The sequence below is a fragment of the Mytilus edulis genome, chromosome 5 (assembly GCF_963676685.1).
Source record: "Mytilus edulis chromosome 5, xbMytEdul2.2, whole genome shotgun sequence".
Lineage (NCBI taxonomy): Eukaryota > Metazoa > Mollusca > Bivalvia > Mytilida > Mytilidae > Mytilus > Mytilus edulis.
In genome coordinates this window covers 12,117,378-12,140,018 of record NC_092348.1, presented here as the reverse complement: position 1 = coordinate 12,140,018, position 22,641 = coordinate 12,117,378, and the positions used below count along the sequence as shown (strand labels likewise).

Below are 22,641 nucleotides of genomic sequence, written 5' to 3'. Positions count from 1 at the left end.
ATTTACCGGATTTGTTATCATATAAGCAACACGACGGGTGCAACATGTGGAGCAGGATCTGCTTACTCTTCTGGAGCACCTGAGATCACCCCTAGTTTTTGGTGGGGTTCGTGTTGCTTATTCTTTAGTTTTTTTATTTTGTGTCATGTGTACTATTGTCTGTCTGTTTGTCTTTTTCATTTTTAGCCATGGCGTTGTCAGTTTATTTTTCGATATATGGGTTTGATTGTCCCTCTGGTATCTTTCGTCCATCTTTTATTAACATCTGTATAGCTCTATTGTGTTTGATATGACTGGATTGATACGATAACTCTCATACAGGAACTTTTCTTGCTAATCTTATATAATTGTAAAATTAAGGTTTACAAATCTAACATATCTTTATCTAACTTTACTTATCCTATAGGAAACTTTTTCTTCCTTGTTTTTCATGGTATGTGGTTCTTTATTTAAGATACATGTTGATTAAATACATAGCTTTATGCTGTGTTGATTGTGAATTAATGATTGTCATATATACTGGTACGAATCTATGAAAGAATTTGTATGGCAGATCTTCTATAGTCTATGTTTGCCTTGGAGTTCAATAGACAATTTCTAAACCAGATGGTTAACTTTAAAATTAAATTGTAATTCATTATCCGAGTCTTGATTTCCCTATGATCCCTTTTGGTTTCCTCAGCCGGGCAACGTCAAACTTCCCGGCAGTTCCAGCTCCGATCCGCATACTACTCTACCCTAATGGAGTAAAGGAAAATAGTTACAAAATGGAAACGATCACTGTACGGAGTTTGGTGCAACGTATGTATAAATGACGTCAGAGTATAGTCAAAAGGTATATCTGGAAGGATCAAACGTAATGGTGGGAGCATTTATTTTTCAAAATTGTTTACACGATGGATTAATAAGCCACGTAATTTCTAAAAATCCTGAAATTCTAGTCTTTAACAATTTTAAACAAATGTAAAAGAAATGAAAAAAACAACAAAAAAAAACCAATTCAAAATTAGAATCTGTACTGTCAAATAGTCTAAAATAATATATTCTATAAACACTGATACAGAAGGAAGGAGATGTTTTGTAAATATGTCTCCAGTCTATAAGTACTATTGCGGGCAGCTGTATCTTTTGATTATTCGAAAAAATAAACAACTTAACATCAGCTGATGTGGCGATGGAAAATGCATTATATAAATGTCACGTGAATTGTGGTTTAAATATAAAAAAAAATGACGGGCTATATGTTGTGAAATGGACAATATAAGCTTCCTATTAGCACGTTTCCAGCTGTGTGCGCATGCATTTCAAAATGTCAATTTTCCAGGCAGTAAACAGCAGAAACTATTTGTGGTTAAATTTGCATAAGGCATGAATAACTGATTTGTTTTTAAGATGTTCAAAATCCTCCTAGCACTTTTCAGTGACAGACTGTATGTGCATGCACTTAAAGTTATCTTGAATTATAACCTTTTTAATATAATTCCGTTTAATCATTATCCTATTGGCGGATATGATTCGTAACCTATGTAACTGCTGAAAAGAATTGACTTAAGATCAATTGTATTACGTAAATTCAATCTAACCTTGCCCCTACAATACGGATATATAATATGTACGTGAGCTTGATGACAGTTGCATTGTCCTAGGAGAAAGATATACAAACTGTAGAAAATGCAAATGAATTATATTTGCATTGTAACTCTGTTGTGTTTAATTTTTCTGGATGGCACTTCTTCCTATGTCTACGCAATCAAAGGTATATATTATTAGATTTTATGATTTAAAGTTTTAAATTACACAAAATTTGATTGATTGTCAGCCTATAGTGATACAGTAGTCGAACTACTTAAAACATTCGGCTACCGAGGCCGCTCAATTATTTCATCAAGGAGATGCTGTTTAAATGTATTTAATTGAACACTTTTTTTATCGTTTTATTTTGTTAGTCAGTAGTTGCCTTTTATGCTGCACTTTAATTAAGTGTGTTTAAATGACACAGTTATCGTGTAGGAGAGGAAATTACAATGATATGCTGAATGTATTTGTCCCAATAGTAGCACACTTAACTGTACCAATCTTTTTGAGATAGAGCAGATACGATGTTTTTAATTTGAATTTATTTTCTAAAAGAAATGCACTACGAAATAACTGTGTTCCAGCGTGGTATTGACGATATGTTTTGTGAATCGTTCTTTTTATCAAGTACTAGGTCTGTTTCATTTAATGTTATATATAGGCTAACAAATGAGTTATTCACCGTTTTACCTGTATAAGAATGATGTTTTGTGGATCGAATCAGTCAACGAACGGGTTCAACTTTGTTTCACTTTCAATGTTGACATTCTTTTTCTTTGAATGGGTGAACGTGTCTTATACATGCGTAATCAATCTGCAGCTAAGGGGTTAAATTGAAGGTCACGTGAATACGGATTCAACGATGTTTCTTGACTTATTTTGACAAAATTGAACTAAAATGTCTGCTAAAAACGAATTAATGTTTCACTCTTTCACTTTCATTAATGACTGAACAAAAAAAATCATTTTACAATTCTTTAAAGTCTCTTAGCTAATGTGTTGTCTAATGAGAAAATGAGAAAAGATCTGTTGAACCTTTGAGTTTTGATATGACTTTGTAATTAGTTATAGGCTGATAGTTAAACTTACATGATAGTTTTAGTAATATACGTTTGCAATATGGTTATAAATCATAATTATAAGTATCATTGCTGTTGCCGTTAAGTGTAGTCTTAAAAAGCTACAGAGAATATATAATAGAAAGCATCTAATTGGTCGGAAGTGAAATATATACTTACTGATAACTTAAAAGTCCTTATATGTAGTTTTTATCTTGTCAAACAATATTGCAATGTTAACTTTTAAAAGTAGTACGTTACACAGGCGTTTAATTTGGTAATAATGTTAGCATTTAACATAAATAAAATCCAATGGGGAGGGGGGGAAAGAAAATACATAAAGCATAATTTGAAAAGGTACAAATATCATAAATACTAGTAAACAATATAATGAGATCAATCTAGAACATATTCCACCAGCTGTATTTAACATAATCAAACGTTGGTATACTTATAATACTGCTACATGTATATCATTGCAGAGACTGCTTGTCAGCGAGAGTTACGGATATATCAACAGGAACCAAACGTACCAGGAAGAAGAATACCTGTCTGTGATGCCTTAGGGAACTATGCCCACAAGCAATGTTCTGGATCTCAGTAAGAAGTACCATTTTAACAATTCAAAGGAGAGTCATTACAGTTACGGGTGTGGCATGTCGAGCAGGATCTGCTTAATCTCCGGCGCACCTGGTGTTATTCATTTTGCTCAGTTTTTAGTTGTTGTGTTTTGCATACTTTTGTTTTTCTTTTGATCGTTTTTATTTTTATTTTTGTCACAATCGATGGCATTTTCAGTTTGTTCTCCACTTTAGTATCCTCTGCATCTCTTTTATCATGATGATCTATATTATTAAAATTTGGATGTTATACACAATTGTGCGGTACAATTCAATTTAAACAAAGATGTGTTTACACATTTTAACTCATAGAGATCAGTTAAATAATCGTATTCCATTACGATGTTATTTTTTTTTGTTCTTAAAAGACTGTTAGAATTGATATTAATATTTGAAAGGTACGAAATGTTATTTGGCTACATGATTTGTCTTTCAAGGTGTTACTGTGTTTTGAAAAATGGTACACACATTTCGGGATTTTCTGTCAATAATTGGGAGGCTGAACAGCAGACTTGTTGTAAGTAAATGCATTAATGAGTAGCATTATATTAGCATAGCAATAAAACAAATATATCGAGAAAAATGTCTATTATAATTGGAAAACAGATTCGATAATCAATTATATATAAGAAGGTGTGGTATAAGTTTGTTAAGGTTGTGTATGAGTCGTTGGTTTTTAAAAGTCGGTTAAAAGAATTGTTCTGATGCTCAGTGACACTATTTAAAAGTATAATGATTCTAATACGATAGTCGAAGAAAAAACCTGAAAAACAGAATGAAAAAAGTAAAAAACTGAACAAATACCAGCCGATTTCAGGGGAATATTTCATGATTGAATTGACAACATTGGTGATCATGCAAGTAATTTGCATATAAAGTAACAGTGAGCTAAATCTCCAAAAAGATATTTCAGTAATCTATGAATAATTAATAAACTGCGTTGGTAACATTTAAAACAACTCCCATAAAAAAGAATAATATGGGCTTTTCATGCATACATGAAGTGGCAATTATTATAACTTACCTCCTGTTTTTCAACGACTTGACTTTTTTTAACTTATTTTTGCTAAACGTATCTGCATTGGCTTAAGACTTCTAAACAGCTGCTTATATCTCAGGTCCACATGCGAGTATCTTTAAATTACATAATTAACTATATGATGTTTATAGCTCGTTCTTATGTTGTACTATTACACCACTGTCACATGTTAGGGGAGGGTTGGGATCCCGCTAACATGTTTAACACCGCCACATTCTGTATGTATGTGCCTGTCCCAAGTCAAGAGCCTGTAATTCAATGGTTGTCGTTTGTTTATGTTTTACATATTTGTTTTCGTTATTTTTTTGTACATAAATTAGGCCTTTAGTTTTCTCGTTTGAATTATTTTACATTGTTATTTCGAGGCCTTTTGTAGCTGACTATGCGAAATGGACTTGCCCATTGTTGAAGGCCGTATGATTACCTATAGTTGTTAATTCTATGTCATTTTCATCTCTTGTTGAGAGTTGTCTCATTGGTAATCATACCATATCTGCTTTTTTATATATACATCAAAAATACTGGCAATGATCTATTTCAATCGTAGCACTAGTCTTCTAAGCTTTTATGATTGCCTGATTTATTTGTTTATAAATAAGGAGTTATTACATAACTTCCAAGTGTGTTCCTCATGAAGCTTCGATGGATAATTTGAACATTTTATTAAAAGATTGGTGAAAAAGAGAGGTGTAAAATACCAATTTGATATTTAAACTCCTATCTCAAAATGAACTGACAAATTCTGGGCAAATAAAACCCGAAACATTCAACAAAAAGACAAACAACAGTCTTCATAACACAACATAACAATAGAGTGAGCTACACGAACCTTATCGAAAACCGGGTTGGTCTCTATTTCTCCGTAAGATCAAGCAGATTCTGCTCCTTATTATGGCACCCGTCATGTTACTCAAGTAAGTACAAACCAATGATAAGTCTAATTCGGTAGTTCACATTCCAGGAAAAGAGGAGACAAGAATGTGGTTACGACAGTTGGAACCTATCTGTTGTCATCTAAATGTTTATCAGTGTATCGTTTTTATTTGATACTTAGAACTATACCATTAGATATAACAAACGCACACATTTAAAACAGTTCGGTGTTAATTACTTTTACTTTATACATTTGTAAGTATGTTGTTTTTCTTTTAAAAAAATTTCAGTGCAGTCACGTCTTTATAAAAGTAATCATTTATATTGCTAGATTGTGCACGTGAACAAGCAGAGTACCAAGCAACTGGACTGATTGGGAAGATGTTTCGATGCACTATCGATGGTAGCTACGACTCGATCCAGTGTACCGGTCCATACTGTTATTGTGCAGATCAGCATGGCAAACAAATTGGGGAATCATCAGTTCATATCACCGAAATGAATAGCTTAAATTGCATCATTGGAAAAGGTACAAATAGATATAGGAAGATGCGGTGTGAGTGCCAATGAGAAAACTCTCCATCCAAATAACAGTTTAAAAAAAAAATATCCATAAATACTAGTATACAATGTAATGAGAACAAACTAGAACATATTCCACCAGCTGTATCTAACATAATCAATCGTTGATAAACTTATAATAATGCTACATGTTTTATCATTGCAGAGACTGCTTGTCAACGAGAGTTACGAATATATCAACAGGAACCAAACGTACCAGGAAGAAGAATACCGGTCTGTGATTCCATAGGAAACTATGCCCACAAACAATGTTCTGGATCTCAGTAAGAACAACCATTTTAACAAATCAAAGGAGTCAATACAGTTACGGGTGTGGCATGTCGAGCACCTGGTGTGATTCGTTTTGCTAAGTCATCAGTTTTCTATGCTATGTTTATCATAGTTCTGTTTGTCTTTTGGTCGTTTTTATTTTACATTTTGGCAATACAAAGGCATTGTTTTGGTATCTTATGCAACTCTTTTATAAATATGATCTTATTGGTGTTATACATTTGACTTTAAACGAAGGTGTGAACACTTCTTAAACTTCAGTGAAATAAACGTTTACCATTACGAATAATTTTGTTTGTTCTTAAAAGACTGTTAGAATAAATATTTATCTTTGAATGTTTCGAGATGTTGGTCCTTATTTAGCTTCTTGATTTGTCTTTCCAGGTGTTACTGTGTTTTAAAAAATGGTACACACATTCCAGGCTTCTATGTCAATGTATGGGAGGCTGAACAGCAGACTTGTTGTAAGTAAATAAATTAATTTGTTGCAATATATTTAATAAATGCAATATTATTTATCTAACGCTCTCATGTAAATTTCATACTTGTACATAAAAAATAGAGTTGTTGAAGAGGCAAAGACTCCGGTGTTGATAGACAAATTTTTATTCCATTTACCAAAAAAACACAAATAAGCATAGCAATAGGACCAAAAATCACACTAAAAAAGTCTATTATAATTGAAAAACAGATTCGATGATTTTGTCTGTAAAGATTGTTTATGACCTATTGGTTTTGAAAGAATATCTTCAAAATGACGTCTCAGTAAACTATGAACAGTTAATAAACTTCATTGGGCACATTCAAAACAACTTCCATAAGAAAGATCGAGTAATAATAGTCCAGCGGATATCAGAATAATTGATCACTTTATGGTAAAAGCATGAAACTTGGCATATTGAAAGTTTAAGGGGTATAGTCAAAATTCAGATATGGAGCCGTGAAAAAAATCCAATATGGCCGCCAAATTCAAGATGGCCGACATAAGTATAACATCATTCATTTGATGGAAACCTTCCAATTTCAATGAGTCCAGAAGATGTCACAAACTTAAGTAAATACAATTAAGATATGTCAATTATTATTTTTTTAAACCTTATAATACAGAAATTATCAAAATGGCGTCTAAATTAAGAATGGCGCGTCAAAATGTCTAAGATTGACAGTATTAGTATGTATACACCATCATTGTGTGATAGAAAGTTATTAAATCCGTAAAACTGACCATTTGATATCGACAAAGGCCTACAATGTATCACTTATACCTGGGTTCATAGATTATATTTTCAAAATGGCGGCTATATTCAAAATGGTGCCATTTAACATGTCAAAATTTGATGTTTGTTAAAGTATGGTATGAGATTATTTAAAAAGTAATGGATAATTTCTTTTCAATACAAGCACGTATATACAAACATTTTATTATTTAATGTAATATGTGACATTGACTATGAAATTAAAATGGCCGATACAACTAAAAATGGCGTCTTTGGCGAGTTCTAATGTTTCACAGTTACAGGTAATGACCTTAGAAAATTCACAACTTTTCTGTTGACAACACAGCTGCCGCCAAGGAATGCTCTGTGGTTTTCTAGATTCGTTTTTGGTAAAATAAAGCATATCACGCAGATGAATTGGCAGCCATCGTGAATAGTTGGTGTGATCTAACATGTCTAAGGCAAAGAACCAAGGGATGATCTTTGAGAGAGCTTCAATATATAATTAAAAATTAAAAGTTAGCCTCACGAGGCTCACGTATAGACCTTATTAATATTAAGACTTTCAATTCAAATTGGAGGGTTATATACCAGAATTTAAAATGAGGAGATTCTTTAGATCGTTCTAAACACCATTCTTCAAATTCTAAGATAACTTCATCATCCCTCAAAACATCTTTTCTGGCAGTAAGCGTTTTACAATAGACGATAAATTGTGCACGCTGTTACTTTGTGTGCTCTACGTGTTTTTGTAACATGAGAAGCATTTAGGAATGAATCAGCTGTACCTGTTGATGATACATGTGCATTTACAAAAACACTAGTCCATCCACTATCTTCAAGCCAACTATCAAGAGCTTTGGACGCGGCCATTTCTATGTGTAGGCCACCAAACATCATGATAGAGTTTTCCTCACCATACATATAAGGCCAGTTCTATTGTATTAGTTTTGATGCTGTGAAAAGGGGTTGGTCAAATGCAACAACTGGAGTTTTGCCTGGATTTAGCTTTCTTACAGTGCTACGAATAATGTTCAATGAATGTCGTATCATTGCAACAGATTTTGCTTGCTCATGAAACAGATGTAGAAGGGAAGACACTGCTGCTAATTTATTCCAATCTGGCAGTACTGCAGCATAAAAGGCGGACCATGAAATATTTGTTCCCACTTTAGCCTTAACACTTGAATTTTCCGCAACATGTTATAGCCATTTGAAATCTCCTTTTATTGCAGATGGGAATGAGAACATATGATTGAAAGTTCTCTTTCAACTAATTGGATATCTGGTTTGCTCAATCTTGGGACAGTTGGTGGAGGATTTGAATAACTCTCTGGTAAAAGATAAACTATCTTTGACTGGCATTTCAACATAGATTCAGATTGGTCAAATGTTTGAACAACGCCTTGAACATCCTCTGAAATGTGTTCGAATAAAGATATACCTGTACCATGGAATTAATCTTTTGACGATATACTGCTTGGATTGTTGTCAATGTTGTCTACAGCAGATGAAGTGAATACATTTTGTAATAGTTTGGCTGGGCAAACAATACCTCATTGGCCATGGAAGTAGAAATTTCTAACACTCGGTCGTTGGAGACAGATAGTCCAAGTTTGAAGAAAGTATCTACTAGATCACGTCTCTAGTCTTACAGTGGATCATGATACCCAAATAAGCACAATCTGGAGGTTCATGATCTTTCATGTGACGGTTGGATAGTTTCTTTGTACATCTATACATCAGAAGCTGTGCTACTGTTAATGTAGACTGAGAATATGAACGATCCTGGATGTTGGGTCTAAACTGAATCATACTGACCAAAGAAGGCAATAACTGGGGTACAGAAGACATTCCTTTGGAAAGGTTACTTAAAGTTCCGAATTTAATTCGAAAATATATTTACGAATAAACGTAGCTGCTTTTGATATGTTGACAAACTCATTATCAAAGTCTCCTAAAAAGTAAAATAACAAAAATATTGAACTCCGAGGAAAATTCAAAACGGAAAGTCCCTAACCAAACGGCAAAATCGAATGATAAAACACATCAAACAAATGGACAATAACTGTCATATTCGACTTAAAGACATAATTGTATCTAATTTCCCTGACTTAGATGCTTACAAACAAGGCCGTGAAAACATTCTTGCTTTCAAAGATGACATTGGTCCTGCATTGAAGAGAGTCGATTCAATCAACCAGTTTCTACATTTTAGAATGCCTGTACCAAATCAGGAATATGACAGTTGTTGTTCATAGTCGAAATGAAACATCTGCACCTAGACATTTTATTCTTTCCATATGAAGTTACATAGATCAGACAACTTGTAAACACTTTAAGTCTCATCGCATGATCTTGTTTCATTTATATAAGAGACTAGTTCTGAAAATGCAATACCATGGATTTGTCTTTCCTTCTTAGATTCGGCAATATCATTTTTCATTCAATTCGAGATGCTCGATTATATAAGGAAACTAAACATTTAGAGTGGTCCCTTGCTTCCTGTGCAATTAGATCACCAGCGCGTTACTTTGCAAGTAACAACGTGTCATTTGATTTACTGCTCATTCTATCACACGTATATCTTGTCCAAACGTTGAGGACTCATGCATGAAGGGCTTTTTGCTCATTTTCATTACAGAAGAAGCACAACGACGGGTTTTGGTGGACTGAACGGATAAGCTATGTCTAGTTTTCTTTTTAGATGCGGTTGCTTTATCATCTATTCTCTAATGTGAGGTTCGTTTTTCTGCTCTATTTCACTTTGTCTTGTTGAGTTTTAAGTTGCAAGATTAATTAGCATCATAACTAGCAATATGTAAAGTTTTGTGCCTTTATATCCAAATGATCAATTATAACATTTTTTTTGGGACTCTGCATCATGACTGTTGGCGGCCATATTAAAATTGGCGGCAATTGTGCAAAGTTTGATGCTTTTACCATAAAGAGATCAATTGTACCAAATATTAGACTTAGTTGCTGGACTATAAGGGCTTTCCATATATACATGAAACTGTCATTGTTATAACGTATCTCCTTTTATTCAATGACTTGACATTTAGTTTTTGCTGAATGTATCTGCATTGGCTTAAGACTTTTAACTAGCTGCTTATATTTCAGATCAACATGCGAGTATTTTTAAACACACAACTTACTATTTACTACATTAAAAGATACTGGCAATGTTTTAAATGATCTAATTTAATCGTAGCGCACTAGTCTGTTCAGCTTTTATTATTGCCTGATTAAAATGGTGATTTTTATAAATAAGGAGATATGACATGACTGCTAACTTTGTTCCTCATAAAAATTCGACGAATTATTAGAACTTATTGTCAAAAGATTGGTGAAAAAAAAGAGGTGGAAATTACTAAAGGCATATTCAAACTCCTATCTAGAAATGAACTGACGAATTCTGGGCCAAAAAAACTAAAATGACAAAAAGACAAACAATAGTCTTCACAACACAGCATATATATAGATAACAATGGACTGAGCTACACGAACCACACCGAAAACCGGGATGGTCTCAGATTATCCTTATGTGACACCCGTCGTGTTCCTCGTGTAAGTGAAAATTCGACGATAAATCTAATCAGGTAGGTCACATTCCAGGAAAAGAGGAGACAAGAATGTGGTTACGACAGTTGGAACCTATCCGTTGTCATCTAAATGTTTATGAGTGTATCGTTTTTATTTGATACTTCCAACATACCATTAGATATAAAAAGCGCATACATTAAAATAGTTTGGTGTGAATGACTTCTACTTTATACATTTGTAAGTATGTTGTTTTTCTTTAAAAAGATTTTCAGTAACGTCATTATGATAGTAATTATTTGTATTGCTAGATTGTGCACGTGAACAAGCAGAATATGAAGCAACTAGACTGGTGGGGAACACCCGTCGTGTTCCTCGTGTAAGTGAAAATTCTACGATGAATTAAATTAGGTAGGTCACATTCCAGGAAAGAGGAGACAAGAATGTGGTTCCGACAGTTGGAACCTATCTGTTGTCATCTAAATGTTTATGAGTGGATCGTATTTATTTGATACTTATTATTATACCATTAGATATAACAAACGCACACATTTAAAACAGTTCGGTGTTAATTATTTCTCTTCTTTATACATTTGTAAGTATGTTGTTTTTCTTTTAAAAAATTTCTGTACAGTCACGTCTTTATAAAAGTAATTATTTATATTGCTAGATTGTGCACGTGAACAAGCAGAGTACCAAGCAACTGGACTGATTGGGAAGATGTTTCGGTGCACTAACGATGGTAGCTACGACTCTATCCAGTGTACCGGTTCACATTGCTATTGTGCAGATCAGCATGGCAAACAAATTGGGGAATCATCAGTCCATATCACCAAAATGAATAGCTTGAACTGCTAATTAAAGAAAAAGATAGATTTTGTTATTTTTCTTTTTGTATAGCCAGCTTCTGAACTGATACTGGTTTTATTTTAACTGTTCTGCTCACATCGAAAAACATACTACGTTGAAACCAGGTAACATAAGTTTGAAACAAAATGTATGACAACGAAAAGACTTGGACAAAACAGCCAAATACTTCTAAGATGAAGTTTGTATAAGGAAGGGGACAAATATGAACCAAACAAAAACACCAATGAGACATATATTTGTCTTTAGAAAGAAAAAAAATCATAGACAATTAAGTTCAAACACTGGACACTCCGCACTAAAACAGGGGACATTGGCATTTAAAAAACCGATCAATATACCAGTATGAGCAAATTTACAGAAATCAGGCCAGACAGTGAAACAGTTAATTTCACTATTATCGAAATGCGTTACAAGTTTACGATTATTCGTGTCACTTTTATACTGAATATGATCAATGAATTGTATAACATAAAAAAAAGTTATCTTGGTACATTTTGCCCGTATTCCATGAATATTCTCAATTCAAATTTCTAATGAAGTTTGCAACAATAACTGCTCATTTAAATACATAAATATGAAATGTCATACAGTCATGGTTAAAATTAATATTGATTAATAGTAACTTCTAAAAATAAATTACAGCTAATCATCTCAAGACAACCATCATTTCTTAATACATAATTTTCGAGCAGAGAAAGGGAGGTAATCAAACATATATATAACAGCATTCTTTAAATGGAATTGGATTACGTCCCTTACACTACTTTTGAATTGTCTAAATTGTCTTTTAACCAGAAAAACCCGTGTTTTCCCCCATTTTTGCCCCTATTTGCTAAATGATTTGAGCCATAATCCCCCCCACTCCCCCTCCCCCCCCCCCCCCCATAACAATCCTTTTGTAGTATGGAAACTTGTGGTATAATTTCAGAGAGATTTATACACTTAAACACAAGTTATTGACTGGAAACTACAAAAATGCTTATTTGCATGGGCACCTTTATTGGCCCCCAACTTATTGAAACCCCCCTTGGAGCAAGAACCCCAAAACTCGATCACAGCCTTTCCTTTGTAGTAAGAAACCTTTATTTAATTTCAGAGAGATCCATATACTTAAACACAAGTTATTGTTTGTAAACTAGAAAAATGCTTCTTTTTGGCCCCTTATTCCTACATGTTCGGGGAAATTAACCCCCAAACTCAATCGCAGCCTTCCCTTTGTTATATGGAACATTGTGGTACAATGTCAGAGATATCCATACAGTAACACACTAGTTATTGTCCTAAAACTAGAAAAAGGCTTGTTTTGGCCCTTTTTTGGCCCTTTATTCCTAGACTGTTTGCCCCATAACCCTTAAAATAAATCCCAACCTTCTACTTATGGTATTAAACATTGTGGTACAATTTCAGAGCAAGTGAAATACTTATACGCAACTTATTATAAGTTATATGGTTCGCTACTGACCCCTTACGGATCCATAGAGGGTTAGTAAAATCCATAGGGGTGAGGCCGGATCTGTAGGGGGTCAGTAGTTAACCGTATAACGATTTATCGCACGCCGGACTTTTTCTGCTGCGTTTTGTTGAAAAATAAACAATGAAACACAATAACATTCATAGATGACGTCACCATTAACGCGTCTTGAACCCCCTATGAAATTTACTACCCCCCCACGGTTTCATAGGGGGTCACCACGTGACGTCTTTAAACTAATCACAACGTTATAATTTACCCGCGGTGCGATAATGTCCTCAAACTAGATAAATGCTTGTTTAAACCCCTAATTCCTAAACCTTTGGGACCATAACCCCCAAAATCAACCCCAACCTTCCTTATATGGTTATAAACATTGTGTTAAAATCTTATAGATTCCTATTTACTCATACTAACTTTATTATCCGGAAACCATCTGTCTTCGGACGACGCTGACGACGACGACGACAACGTGATACCAATACAAGACCAAATTTTTGCGGTCGTATAAAAACATGTTCTACCTCGTAGAATGTATCTCGTGGAATCTTAGAGTAGTAAGAGCAGACTAATGCTGCATGTATACACTTAATTAAAATTTTCCAAATAGGATGATGCTGATATTGCTTTACGTCCGGTGGCCAGTATTACATGCCTATCAAGGTGTCAACAATAGCAATGTCAAGATGATTGGAATTTCGACACCTTTGTTCTATACTGATATGCAGAGACGGAGTTTTAACCTGATAGTTTACAAGACAACAATCAAAAGAAGGCATATTTTGCTACCCAAACCAATTACTCTGATTAAACGGAACAGTCTGCTCTTACTTCTAATACCATGTTCTAAGTAGAGAAGCAGCAAATACCAATTGTTATGTCTACGATTGGACTCTATCGAATAACGACATGACAATAAGGTAAAGTCCAAATGAAACCTGCCAGCCGTGTAGACATGTACACTTTACAATCATTCCATACACCAAATAAAGTTGACCTGGCCAATACAATAGGCTCTACGATATGGTCAGGCGAGGCGAGACATGTTGAGTGTTTATTATGGTTCAGTAACTGCTTAAAAAAGTTTGTTGTCGTGTGAATTTTTCATTTATTATATATACTTATGAGTTATAGATTAACTATATTTTGTTAATGGGTACAGTGTAAGGTCAGTGTGTTTGTTTGACTGTTATTTGTTATTTTGATAGCGCAAAATTTGAAATTAAATTAGCAATGCTTTAACATGTAAGTTATGCAAAAGTTTCAAAGTCAATGAACCATAATGAGGGGTTTGGGCTACTGTATATAATCTATATAGAAATGAAATTGCCAATACATTTACATACTAAATACCAATGACTTAACATTAGTGGTTCATCTTAAACTGATCTAATCACAAAGAAATACATGTAAACTAAGCAAACGTTTCAAAAGTCGCAAGACCATGACTGAGGGGGTGGGGCCAAATATTCTCCATGGAAATGAGATGTGCAAATGCTAATAAATACGACTGAATTCCATTTAACATTGGCCTACAACGAATGGTTCCCTTTCAACTGACCTAATCACAAACTAATATATGTTAACCGTGTTAACTAAGCAAAATTTTCAAAAGTCAATAGACCATGACTGAGGGAGCAGGGACGAATTATCTCCATGGAAATGAGATGTGTCAATGCTGATACAACCACATTAAAATTTTATTGACCTACCACTAGTGGTTCACCATAAACTAGATCTATCACATACTAATTCATTGTTGTCGCTACCGCTGCAAACAGCATACCTTTGACTCGTTTTTTGACTCCTTCAAGGCTAGACAAACAAGAGGCTCTCAAGAGCCTGAATCGCTCACCTTGATTTTTTGGCATTTATCTTTCGTTTTAGAGTTTGAGTGTCCAATTTCATCGTAATTTGTGTTTTTGGTGTAATGTTTATTAATAAGTGTTTGAAAATGCAGTTTTTTGTCATACTTTCTTCATAACCAAAAACTGCAAAATTTCCTTAAAATTACCAATTTAGTGGCAGCAACCTAAGGATGGGTTTTTAGATTCATCTGAAAATTTCAGGGCTGATCGAACTTTACCTTATGAACACTTTTATCCCATGTCAAATTTGCTCTAAATGCTTTGGTTTTTGAGATATAAGCCAAAAACTGCATTTTACCCCATGTTCTATTTTTACCCAAGGCGGCCATGTTTTTTTAAGAAACAGAAAATAAAACACAAACTTTATTCTAGATACCCTAAGGATCATTCAGCTTGAATTTGGTTGGAATTGGTTCAGTAGTTTTAGAGATTTTTTAAAGTTAGAAAAACATGATAAACAAATTGTGTAAAATTGTCCTTAAAGAGCAATAACACTTTCAGGGGTCAATTGACAATTTTGGTCATATGAACTTATTTGTAGATCTTACTTTGCTGAACATATTTGCTGTTTACAGCTTATCTTTATAACTGCAAAATTTCCTTAAAATTACCAATTTAGTGGCAGCAACCCAACAATGGTTTGTTAGATTCATCTGAAAATTTCAGGGCTGATAGAACTTTACCTTAAGAACACTTTTATCCCACGTTAGATTTGCTCTAACTGCTTTGGTTTTTGAGATATAAGCCAAAAACTGCATTTTACCCCTATGTTCTATTTTTAGCCATGGCGGCCATGTTTTTTGACGAATAAGAAAATAAAACACATTGTTCATTTAAGCTACCCTAAGGATCATTCAGATAAAGTTTGGTTGGAATTGGTTCAGTAGTTTCAGAGGAGAAGATGTTTTAAATAGTTGACACCAGACGGACGACGACGACATAGGACGCCAAGTGATGGCTAAAGCTCACAGTTCCTTATGAACGGTGAGCTAAAAACAGAGGTCAAGGACAATGAACACACATGAAGGACTGACTTCTTAACATAAAGCATCTGCATACAATGTAGGACTCCTTCTCAAGTATAAAGCTTTAAACAACAAGTGTATGACTGCCAGTTTACCCTATGTCTTGTAAGGCGTAACAGAAACTAAAATGTTTGTATACTTAACTTTTATTATAAATATAATCACAAATACACAAATACAAATTAAAATAATAATAAAATGAACATAGAAACACTTTTCCTGTGACTATTTCATATCAATATCTTTCATTAAAATAACAAACAAACCATCATCACGATCATTCATTTCTTATAGCACCTCTCATTCAATATATCTAACTGGACGGTTTTGCAGCACTTTACAACCAAGTATACAACTATGATGTTATCTTATGACTTTTAAAGGAAGCACATATTTTTGGTTTCTTGTCATTGCTATTTTGAATAATTTTGCACTCTTTGAAAAATATACCATAAATCTGGTGAATTATTATGATATATTAAATGAATCTCATCTCAAATTACAGCCACTTGAAATATTACAAGACACATGTACATTTTTTAAGCTGGCTGAAATGTAACAGCCTTTTGAAAGTCGGTGGTAATAAATATAGTGATACTAAATTAACATGAAACACATGTGCTTTCAGAATTTCCATAACATATTTTTAATGGCAAAGATTAATAGATTTTGAAAGCAAGTACATATTAAATCTTTGAGAAAAAATGAAGAAGCAAAACAGACTATGTGTACAACCATAATCCTCTATGGATTAGAACAGAAAAAAAAATAATGAGAGAAGTTATATATTTTTAAGTAAGAAAAATGTGAAAATATCTATAATGTTCTGTTTTCTTTTTTGTTGTTGATCAATTTCAGATTATTAATGTATAAATTAATGTACTATGAAAATAAGAGCATTTATAAATATAAAATAAAGAGTTTGGCAGTGTGTGACCTTGTCTATTATAATTTCAAATTCTTAATAATGGTGAAATATTCTCAACTTCAACTCTTTCAACAACTACTTTTCATGCATTCCTCCGATAAAGATCATTTCCAATAATAATAATTACCAGATAAGGATAAATACAGCAAAACTAAGACTGTTAAAAGTTTTTTTCATGTACACATCATTTAACTGGAGAGAGGTCTTCAGTTGACCTTGACATTGTGCATCAAAGTAATGGTTAGAGTGAGGTCCATTTCTTAAAGCTGCGGTAAACAGACACAGATCTAATACTTAAAACATTTCTCCGAATATTGTGGAAGTTTACTTTGGTCCAAACAATTTTCCAGTGAGTGAAAAGTCAAATGAGAATTCGTCTCCATTTCTTCCTTGGTCATGTTCATGTACGTGTGTTACTGTAATACCAGAACTTAGATCTACTGATCTCCCTTCCTTGTCCTAAAAGAAATAAATAAAATTGAAATATTTATTAATGTAACATTTTCTAGCAAAAGGTTACAATTTAAAATATGCACATGTCAATCATGTCTCTAAATATTGGATAATTGAAATATGTTGATGTTAGAGATGATCATGAGATCACGCTCCTTGCTGGGTTTTTTTTGTAATGAAAAGATAACTCAGTTAATAAATCATCCAATTCAAAAGCGAATATTACTTGGAAAATTGAGAAAAATCTCTGTGAAAACAGTCCGGTACATTTAGGTGTCATTTAATTGCTTGTTGCTTGTGGTTTACCTTTAGCGTAACAGTTTTCCACATAAAAATGAATAGATGTTCTAATGTTTGGAAAGTGACATAATTAAACTTACTGCTCTATAATCTGAAAACATTTCTTTAAATGCCATGAAGTCACTAAAGGTTGATAACATTTCAAATATTTCACCATCTAATTCATTTCTTCTCTCTCTGAAATTAAACAAATATAATGACATACATGATATAGTCAATGTCAACCAACAAAATATTTTAATGCTTCTTATTTTAAACCTAGATCAGCATGATCAGCCACTGAGAATTTTGTAGTATCATTTATTGGCATAAAAATAAAAAAAGTAAAATTTTATTATTTTCCAACCTGCCAACCAGACAAATACTTCTTTAAAAAGTCTTCAAAATTCAATTATCATAAATATACTTAGAGCTAAGCCATGCATAATTCATGCTGTTAATAACCCCTAGTCACACTATTACCAATACACCTTATCCCTAATCCCGGCTGACTCGGCCGCTTGAACTTTTGACGCATACAACAATCACTTTTCAATTGTGGCGTCAGCTATTTTGTTTTGTGACGTCAAAATTTTATGGGAATCTGTGTGATATCCAGTAATTGCGGACAAATAGCGATAAAGTGTATTTACCATAGATAATGTTGTGATCTTGTATTCCTAACATTCTACATGTATGACAAGTCCGAGTGTTGTTTATACATATGGTTTCTTTCTATTTATGTGTCTAAGACTTCTAAGTAGTTTTTAAAGACACTCTAAATCAAGAATATGACTATGATGATTTTTTTCACAGTAGAAACATTTGCATACGGTTAATTGAGTGAAGAATAAAATATCATCATGCATGGACATTAGAAATTCAATACATTTAAGTAATAAGGACTTAGAACCCTTTTATTAACAGTATCAGACCAAAGTAAGAAAAAATATTTTTTCAAAATAAACAGATATTTTTTGTGTTTTTTTAGTGTTTTTAACTACACCTTAATCTCTCCTTGACCATGTTGATAACAACTTTTGTTTTTTTAAACATAATAAATATTTTCTCATGTTGGTGATTCATATGTTAAAAGTACTAACATTATTTGTCTTGTAAATTCTACCATAGAAAACTCTGGTATTCGTTTAGATAATTCATCTTCTAAGTATTTTTCTATTAATTCAATCTGAAAATAAAATAAAATTAGATTATTAAACATGTTAAAATTATTTCAGTTTGACAAATGTTTGATGCCTACAAATTTTAATGAGACATGTATTTGCTTGCTAATTATCCAATGTGACTAAACATGTATATGCTTAACATCATTTGAAAAAATTATTTTAGGTCAATCTGGATCATCCTAAGGTTTACGTTTACACTAGTCAAAAGTTTAAGAAATAAAGGTTTTGTTTCTCCAATTATAGTACAATGTAGCTGTCAAGTCCAGAAAACAACCTTTATTTAGATTGTTATACTTTGTTTTTAAAGGAGTTTTAACCCTTTCCTTACACACAGTAAAATCAATGACTGTCACTTTTAATCATTGTTCTTTTCTACCAATATTTTTTCTCAGAGGACAGGTAACAAATGTAACTTAGAAAGGTAATAACTAGCTTTAAAATAACCAAGACTTTCTTAATATTATTGACCATATCCATATCAAGTCTACAAGGAAAATCTATACTTACATATTCTCTATGTATATCTGTGTAAACAAATTTATTTTCTTCAGTGTCCTCAAATTCATGGTAATATTTTTCTAAGAAATTATTTTGCAATGTCTGGAATTCATCTTCTGAAAAATAATGGTTACTATTTTAGTCTGAATAATCTATGATTAATATCAGTCTTTGATATACATGATATATTTCTTTTTCTTCAAGAATGTGCACTTGACTCTGACGAATTTCGTACATCTGGATTGGTTGGAAAATTGTTCAGCTGTCAGTCTGATGGAGGTTATGACCCTGTTAAATGTTATTTCAGGCCAATGTGTTTCTGTGTTGACGATGATGGGAAGACAACTGGAACAGTTCTAGACACTGTCCACATTAGTCAAAAGAACAAGAGGAACTGTTGAATACTGCGACGCTTTGAAATGTATATTATGCGCCAGTGTCAAATACTTGTAGGAAGTGTTGGAAATTCTGAATTGGTGCAATTGTACACTAATACTCAAATTATTTCAACTGTCGATAAAACGTCATATCCAACAAACATCAGTAGTCAGTGAATTAATCATAAAATGTTATATTTCCTTCCTCTTAAGTTAAATAAAAAAAAAATTGTAATTTGTGTACGTAATACTATGATTAGTTTGAGATGTTTAGTATACTTCAATGATACAGGTATGGATCTAGGTGGGTGTCACAGGGATCATGTGACGCTCGCCTAAGGTTATATCTACACAAGTATTCCCATTTAAAACCGCAAAGATAAAAAAAGAAATAATGGTTACATAAATAAGAAGATGTGGTATGATTGCCAATGAGACAAATCTCCACAAGAGACCAAATGACATAGAAAATAACAACTATAGGTCACCATACGGCATTCAACAATGAGCAAAGCCAATACTGCATAGTCCGCTATAAAAGGCCCCGAAATGACAAATGTTAAACAATTCATACGAGAAAACTAACGGCCTAAATTATGTACGAAAATTGAACAAAAATATCAGTATCTTGTCTTAGAGAGGAATGAAGTGTCAATCTGTTCAAAACAAAAATTTCTCCCAAAGACTAAAATTATGAAGACGATTTCTTTTTTAAACCTATTTTAAAGCAAACAATCGGCACTCTTGTTAAGAAGGATGAAAAAAGATAGCATTACCCTTTAACTGCATGTTCCGCTACCTAGATCATTTTCACCTTCTATAGACCTGTGAATCATGAAATTTTTAGATTGTGCAATAATACTAAAACAGCAAAAGTATGGAATAAAAGAACTGTGTCAACTGAGAGACTGTCCTTGAATTAGTTGTATAAAACCTGTATGTCTGAAATTAATACCTGATTGCTGCACACCTTGCATACACATCTCTAAAGTTAAAAGGTGTCCGTCGTCTGTCTTATGTCCATGGTCATTGACCACATTTTCATAGTTCAGCGACTGCAAAAACATGACATAGTACTTTTTGGGAATTTCACACTTATAATGTCTGATAAGACAACTATGTTTGATACATGGCGTTTATTAAAAGTTTCCCTTGTCTGTCGGACAGGTTGACCTTACCTGGTAAATTCCATATAGCTGATGCTATAAGTATTATTGCCACTATATTTGGTGCATGGTGCATGTGTCGTTATGACAGGGTTCATTAGACCGACCTTATTTGCATGGATCATCTATCATTGTGAAGTTGCTGTGTTGTAAAGCTGTAACAGCATACATGTATGAGTTTTCAAGAATGAGCTGCTAAAATAAGTTATCTGTTCCCCTCAGTTGTCGCTTTTGATGTCATGAGAAATATTTTTAAGTAGTTAAAGTTGTAAAATAATGTGGTATTTGCATCCTTCGTGAATCGTTATCTTATCACCATGTTAAGTTGTATACCTCTACAGGTTAGTTCATAGATTAGGGAATCGTAATATCACAACAAGGTTAAGTTGTATACATCTAGATTTCGTAAATTGGGGAATCGTAATCTTACCATCGAGTTAAGTTGTGTAATTCAACAGCTTAGTTCGCAAATTGATTACGCAAACTACGTTTATTTCCTATTTTGTAAAGTTCACAGGAAAATACATCTTTGAACGTGCTATCATATACTATGCTACTTTATTAAATTTCTCTCAATAGAAAATGTTCAGATAAGGGCTTTGGAAACGAAACAAAACGGGATCCTAAATAAAGACAAAACCGGGTCCTCATATTGAAAATCTCATTGAAAATCTCATTGAAAATACTTGGTTCTTCAATGTTGACATGACTTATTTCTTTCCATCCATGCATACAACTATCAAAAAGCTCAATGTGGATAATTCTGCAATCGCTATCTAAAGAAAAAAGTGCGTCTGTCAATAGTCCGGAGTCTCTGACCATTGTTATTCGTGTATTTTGTTTAATTTTTATTTGAGTTCCTTAATATGTGTTTGAGTGTGACGTCTATTTTCACCGATCGAGTTCACATCTTTGTTTAGGGATTAGTCCGCCGCTGTGTTCTGGATTTTTCGCTGTGTTGTATACCCATTGGTGGCATTTGTGTTGTTTTCTGTCCTTTTGGTCGGAATGTTGTCCCTTTTGCACTTTCCCAATTTCTATTCTCAATTCAATTTAAGGTAATGAGAAATTGATAATTTATGTTCACTGTCTGTTCATCAATCTTATACGATAATGTTATCTTTCTAATATTGAATTTTCTTTTCAATAGGAGCAATACGTTCTCGCTTTCATTTGACGGTAACATTTATTTTTCGTACCTTATCTTTTACGCGAAGCATGTACTTTATTGCGATGAGTTTCGAAATAAAATATATTCACCATTGCTACTGTTATGTAATAAAGTGTCATCACAACTGAACTGTACATGTTTATGGCCAACATAATAAACTCGTTTAACTTATAAAAGGCAATCATATATATTCTGTCAATATGTTAAGATTAATTGACTCACAAAGGAAACCTTTACTAAAAAAGTAATGAATGCATTTTTTATATTTTAATTCCATAGTATGAATGTGTTGCGTCTTAAGTCCTTTTTTGGATTTAACGTCACAAAAGAAAGTTTAAACCTAGAATTTGTAAAGCCAATAATGCACAAGTATTTTCTTATATGCAGAATAAACTATGACAACTTTAACCGTATTTGTATTTATATGTAAAATTTGAAAAATAGTTTTAATAATTGTTTGCGGTTTGCCAATTTCTACTGTATATATTCCGGTATTGTAATCTATGTTGTCCCTTGCATCCGGAGTTTCCTGCATAGTAACATACAATAAAATTCGGAGTTTATCATACAT

General features: G+C 33.1%; 2 protein-coding genes and 1 long non-coding RNA gene across 6 annotated transcripts in view; 1 reads left to right on the top strand and 2 right to left on the bottom strand.

Moving 5' to 3' along the window:
• Nucleotides 1–619: 619 nt before the first annotated feature.
• On the bottom strand, nucleotides 620–2,370 carry LOC139522962 (uncharacterized). The gene is made up of 2 exons (XR_011664538.1): nucleotides 2,266–2,370; nucleotides 620–738 (listed from the first exon to the last, which is right to left on the bottom strand). It is a non-coding gene; the product is annotated as an uncharacterized lncRNA (long non-coding RNA).
• The window catches only part of LOC139522960 (uncharacterized), a 32,085-nt gene continuing 11,032 nt past the window's right edge, over nucleotides 1,589–22,641 (top strand). For 2 of the 3 annotated variants that reach the window (XM_071316639.1, XM_071316641.1), the window contains exons 1-6: nucleotides 1,590–1,756; nucleotides 3,116–3,233; nucleotides 3,691–3,770; nucleotides 5,497–5,694; nucleotides 5,893–6,010; nucleotides 6,402–6,481. In XM_071316639.1, coding sequence (XP_071172740.1) covers nucleotides 1,672–1,756; nucleotides 3,116–3,233; nucleotides 3,691–3,770; nucleotides 5,497–5,694; nucleotides 5,893–6,010; nucleotides 6,402–6,481 — 679 coding nt within the window. In that variant the 5' untranslated portion in view covers nucleotides 1,590–1,671. Of the gene's footprint in view, nucleotides 1,757–3,115; nucleotides 3,234–3,690; nucleotides 3,771–5,496; nucleotides 5,695–5,892; nucleotides 6,011–6,401; nucleotides 6,482–22,641 lie in introns of all 3 variants that reach the window. The other variant, XM_071316640.1, reaches the window with a different exon arrangement.
• Nucleotides 16,142–22,641, bottom strand: part of LOC139522961 (ADP-ribosylation factor-like protein 2-binding protein) — a 29,387-nt gene continuing 22,887 nt past the window's right edge. Inside the window, exons 4-7 of one of the 2 annotated variants that reach the window (XM_071316644.1) lie at nucleotides 19,366–19,472; nucleotides 18,775–18,860; nucleotides 17,773–17,869; nucleotides 16,142–17,398 (exon numbers count right to left, since the gene is read on the bottom strand). In XM_071316644.1, coding sequence (XP_071172745.1) covers nucleotides 17,264–17,398; nucleotides 17,773–17,869; nucleotides 18,775–18,860; nucleotides 19,366–19,472 — 425 coding nt within the window. In that variant the 3' untranslated portion in view covers nucleotides 16,142–17,263. The remainder of the gene's footprint in view (nucleotides 17,399–17,772; nucleotides 17,870–18,774; nucleotides 18,861–19,365; nucleotides 19,473–22,641) is intronic. The other variant, XM_071316643.1, reaches the window with a different exon arrangement.